This window comes from Pezoporus wallicus, unplaced genomic scaffold, assembly GCF_028554395.1.
Source record: "Pezoporus wallicus isolate ANWC-B61680 ecotype Strahan unplaced genomic scaffold, APGP_CSIRO_Pwel_v1 contig_11584, whole genome shotgun sequence".
NCBI classification, from domain to species: domain Eukaryota; kingdom Metazoa; phylum Chordata; class Aves; order Psittaciformes; family Psittacidae; genus Pezoporus; species Pezoporus wallicus.
In genome coordinates this window covers 238-5,615 of record NW_026640371.1, presented here as the reverse complement: position 1 = coordinate 5,615, position 5,378 = coordinate 238, and the positions used below count along the sequence as shown (strand labels likewise).

General features: G+C 61.3%; 1 protein-coding gene across 1 annotated transcript; it reads right to left on the bottom strand.

The window, feature by feature from the left end:
* Positions 1-764: 764 nt before the first annotated feature.
* LOC130604395 (DNA (cytosine-5)-methyltransferase 1-like) lies at positions 765-4,843 on the bottom strand (the record flags this gene model as incomplete). The annotated part of the gene is made up of 4 exons (XM_057418900.1): positions 4,641-4,843; positions 4,388-4,565; positions 2,413-2,608; positions 765-928 (listed from the first exon to the last, which is right to left on the bottom strand). Coding segments are annotated over exons 1-4 (741 nt in total), but the record flags the coding sequence as incomplete, so codon positions are not given.
* Positions 4,844-5,378: the final 535 nt, after the last annotated feature.

The following is a 5,378-nucleotide window of genomic DNA, read 5'->3' as shown; positions in this document are numbered from 1 at the left end:
GGAGCTCCATGGAGCCATTCCCAATGGGATTAACCCATGGTTGGGATGGGAGCTCCATGGAGCCATTCCCGATGGGATAAACCCATGGTTGGGATGGGAGCTCCATGGAGCCCTTCCCAATGGGATAACCCCGTGGTTGGGATGGGAGCTCCATGGAGCCCTTCCCAATGGGATAACCCCGTGGTTGGGATGGGAGCTCCATGGAACCATTCCCGATGGGATAAACCCATGGTTGGGATGGGAGCTCCATGGAGCCATTCCCGATGGGATAACCCCGTGGTTGGGATGGGAGCTCCATGGAGCCATTCCCGATGGGATAACCCCATGGTTGGGATGGGAGCTCCGTGGAGCCATTCCCAATGGGAAAACCCCATGGTTGGGATGGGAGATCCATGGAGCCATTCCCGATGGGATAACCCCGTGGTTGGGATGGGAGCTCCATGGAGCCATTCCCGATGGGATAACTCCTTGGTTGGGGTGGGGAGCTCCATGGAGCCATTCCCAATGGGATTAACCCATGGTTGGGATGGGAGCTCCATGGAGCCCTTCCCAATGGGAAAACCCCATGGTTGGGATGGGAGCTCCATGGAGCCCTTCCCGATGGGATAACCCCGTGGTTGGGATGGGAGCTCCATGGAACCATTCCCAATGGGATAACCCCATGGTTGGGATGGGAGCTCCATGGGGCCATTCCCAATGGGATAACCCCATGGTTGGGATGGGAGCTCCATGGAGCCCTTCCCGATGGGAATGCCGGCGCCCACCTGCTTGCCCATGGGCTCGGGGTTGGTGACCGTGGTGCTGAAGAAGCCGTCCCACTCGAGGCGCCCGTACAGCCCGGCCCAGTGGTTGTGGCGGTTCCCGGTGTGGGGCAGGCACCAGGGGATGAGGGTGTTGAACTGCCGGTCCGCGGGGTCGCACGGCTTCCCTGGGGAGGGGGGGGGGGGATGGAACAGCACCAAAAGGCACCCGAATCAGCCCCAAACGCACCCGAAACGGCCCCAAATGCACCCAAATCAGCCAAAATGCACCTCATTCGGACCAAAAGGCACAAATTCAGCCCCAAACGCACCCAAATCAGCCCCCCCCCCAATCCATCCCCAACCCCTCCATGTCCACCCCCAAACCCAGGATATTCACCCCAAAACCCCCTTCCTTTCCCCCCAAACTCACCCATTTCAGCCCCAAAATTCCTCTACCTTCATCCCACCCCCCCAATCCGCTCCCAAACCCCCCCAACCCATCCCCAAACGCCCCCAATTCAGCCCCAAAACCCCCTTCCTTTAGCCCCAATCTCAGCCAATTCAGCCCCAAAATTCCTCTACTTTCATCCCCAAAACCCCCAGTCCATCCCCAAACCCCCCCAATCCATCCCAAACTCCATCCAATCCATCCCAAACCCCATCCAATCCATCCCCAAACCCCCTCCTATCCATCCCCAACCCCCCCAAATCCATCCCAAACCCCCCAATCCATCCCCAAACCCCCCCAATCCATCCCCAAACCCCCCAATCCATCCCCAAACCCCCCAATCCATCCCCAACCCCCCCCAACCCATCCCCAAACCCCCCATAACCCATCCCCAAACCCCCCCCACCCATTCCCAAACCCCCCATAACCCATCCCCAAACCCCCCATAACCCATCCCCAAACCCCCCCCACCCATTCCCAAACCCCCCATAACCCATTCCCAAACCCCCCATAACCCATCCCCAAACCCCCCATAACCCATCCCCAAACCCCCCCCAACCCATCCCCAAACCCCCCCAATCCATCCCCAAACCCCCCCAAACCCCCCATAACCCATCCCCAAACCCCCCCAATCCATCCCCAACCCCCCCCAACCCATCCCCACCCCCCCAACCCATCCCCAACCCAACCAACCCATCCCCAAACCCCCCCCCCCAACCCATCCCCAAACCCCCCATAACCCATCCCCAAACCCCCCCACCCATCCCCAACCCCCCCCATAACCCATCCCCAACCCCCCCAAACCATCCCCAAACCCCCCCCAACCCATCCCCAACCCCCCCCAACCCATCCCCAACCCCCCATAACCCATCCCCAACCCCCCCCAACCCCAACCCCCCCATAACCCATCCCCAACCCCCCCAACCCATCCCCAAACCCCCCCTAACCCATCCCCAAACCCCCCATAACCCATCCCCAAACCCCCCATAACCCATCCCCAACCCCCCATAACCCATCCCCAAACCCCCCCTAACCCATCCCCAACCCCCCCCCAACCCATCCCCAAACCCCCCATAACCCATCCCCAAACCCCCCATAACCCATCCCCAAACCCCCATAACCCATCCCCAAACCCCCCATAACCCATCCCCAAACCCCCCCAATCCATCCCCAAACCCCCCATAACCCATCCCCACATCCACCCCCCCCCCAACCCCCCACCTTCGGCGCAGGAGCAGACCCCTCGCAGGGCCCCGCTGCTGCTGCGCCCGTTCTTCCTCTCGTGGTGGGTGTAGCGCAGCTTGCGCGTGGTGGTGCCGTCCGAGAGCCGCACCTCGATGTTGGGCAGGTCCCGCCAGTCCGAGCCCGGCGCCAAGGGGATGTGCCTCATCCGGGCCGCCACCAGCGCGCTCATGTCCTGCACGGGCACCGGCAGCCGCTGGACGGAGCCCGGCGCGCCAAGGGGAGCCCGAGGGCCATGGGGACAGCGGGGCGGGCACAGGGGTGATGGGGGAGCGGGTGCAAGGGTGCTGGTGGAGCGGGTGCAAGGGTGCTGATGGAGCACCTACAAGGGTGCTGGTGGAGCACCTACAAGGGTGCTGGTGGAGCGGCTCCAAGGGTGCTGATGGAGCACCTACAAGGGTGCTGATGGAGCGGGTGCAAGGGTGCTGATGGAGCACCTACAAGGGTGCTGGTGGAGCGGCTGCAAGGGTGCTGATGGAGCACCTACAAGGGTGCTGGTGGAGCGGCTGCAAGGGTGCTGATGGAGCACCTACAAGGGTGCTGATGGAGCGGGTGCAAGGGTGCTGGTGGAGCGGCTGCAAGGGTGCTGATGGAGCACCTACAAGGGTGCTGATGGAGCACCAACAAGGGTGCTGGTGGAGCACCTGCAAGGGTGCTGATGGAGCACCTACAAGGGTGCTGGTGGAGCACCTACAAGGGTGCTGATGGAGCGGGTGCAAGGGTGCTGATGGAGCACCTACAAGGGTGCTGGTGGAGCGGCTGCAAGGGTGCTGATGGAGCACCTACAAGGGTGCTGGTGGAGCGGCTGCAAGGGTGCTGATGGAGCACCAACAAGGGTGCTGGTGGAGCGGGTGCAAGGGTGCTGGTGGAGCAGCTGCAAGGGTGCTGATGGAACACCTACAAGGATGCTGGTGGAGCTGCTGCAAGGGTGCTGATGGAGCAGCTGCAAGGGTGCTGATGGAGCACCTACAAGGGTGCTGGTGGAGCACCTACAAGGGTGCTGATGGAGCACCAACAAGGGTGCTGGTGGAGCACCTACAAGGGTGCTGGTGGAGCACCTACAAGGGTGCTGATGGAGCACCAACAAGGGTGCTGGTGGAGCACCAACAAGGGTGCTGGTGGAGCACCTACAAGGGTGCTGGTGGAGCAGCTGCAAGGGTGCTGATGGAGCACCTACAAGGGTGCTGGTGGAGCGGCTGCAAGGGTGCTGGTGGAGCACCTACAAGGGTGCTGATGGAGCACCTACAAGGGTGCTGGTGGAGCGGGTGCAAGGGTGCTGATGGAGCGGCTCCAAGGGTGCTGATGGAGCGGCTCCAAGGGTGCTGGTGGAGCGGCTCCAAGGGTGCTGATGGAGCACCTACAAGGGTGCTGATGGAGCGGCTCCAAGGGTGCTGATGGAGCACCAACAAGGGTGCTGGTGGAGCGGGTGCAAGGGTGCTGATGGAGCGGCTCCAAGGGTGCTGATGGAGCGGCTCCAAGGGTGCTGATGGAGCACCTACAAGGGTGCTGATGGAGCACCTACAATGGTGCTGGTGGAGCGGCTCCAAGGGTGCTGGTGGAGCGGCTCCCAAGGGATGGTGGGGATGGAGAGCTCGGAGCAGCTCCCAGTGGCAACAAGGATGCTGGAAAGGGACCTTCAGCAGGGATGGGCCAAGGGGGGGATTCAGCTTGCAGGTAAGGAAGCTCTTCCCCAGGAGGGATGGTGGGATCATGGGATGGGCGGCCCAAAGTGGTGGATGCTCCATGAGATCCTCGGTCTAATGTAAGGCATCCCATGGCACGGGGCTGGAACTGGGTGATCTTAGGCTCCTTCCCAACCCAACCCATTCCACGATCCTGGTGTCTCCATGGAGCAGGAGCAGCTCCATCCCTGGGGGTGTTTGACCAAGGCAGGCCTGGGGCCGGTCCCATCCTGCCCTTAACCCCTCCCCGCCATCACCATCACCCCCTTCACCTTGCAGATGTGATCCCTGAGGATGGGCTGATACTGGGAGCCCCGGATCTGCCTCTGGAACCAGGACTGGGGCTCCCCGTTGTAGGAGATCTCCAAGGCCGAGGCCCCATTGCGGATCTCGGGTAGGTCGGACATGGTGTCCCGCACCGTGATGGTGCGGAAGGGCCCCGAATAGGTCCTGCGAGGGGCGGAGGAAGGGCGTCAGGAGCGGCCCGCGCTCAGCACCCACCGGCGGGCGGCGCTCAGCACCCACCGGGTGATGTTGCTGACGAACTTCTTGTCGTCCACCACGACGCTGAGCTGGCAGGCGCGGGGGGCGAAGACGTGCAGGGGCTCGGGGAACATGGGCAGCTTCTCCCCCGGCGCCGCGGCCAGGACGATGGCTCGGCGGCGGGTCTGGGCCACGCCGTACTGCCCGGCCTTGGGGAGCAATGGGAGAGGCCTGTCAGCTTCCATCCATCATCCATCATCCATCCGTCATCCGTCATCCATCCGTCATCCGTCATCCATCCGTCATCCATCATCCATCCATCCGTCATCCATCCATCCATCCATCATCCATCCATCATCAATCATCCATCCATCCATCATCCATCCATCCATCATCCATCATCCATCCATCATCCATCATTAATCCATCCATCCATCCATCATCATCCATCCATCCATCCATCCATCCATCCATCATCCATCATCCATCCATCCATCCATCATCCATCCGTCATCCATCATCCATCCATCCATCCATCCATCCATCCATCATCCATCCGTCATCCATCATCCATCCATCCATCCATCATCCATCCATCCATCCATCATCCATCCATCCATCCATCATCCATCCATCCATCCGTCATCCATCATCCATCCATCCATCCATCATCCATCCATCCATCCATCATCCATCCATCCATCCATCCATCATCCATCCATCCATCCATCCCCAATCTATCATCCATCCTTCCATCCATCCATCCATCCATCCATCCAT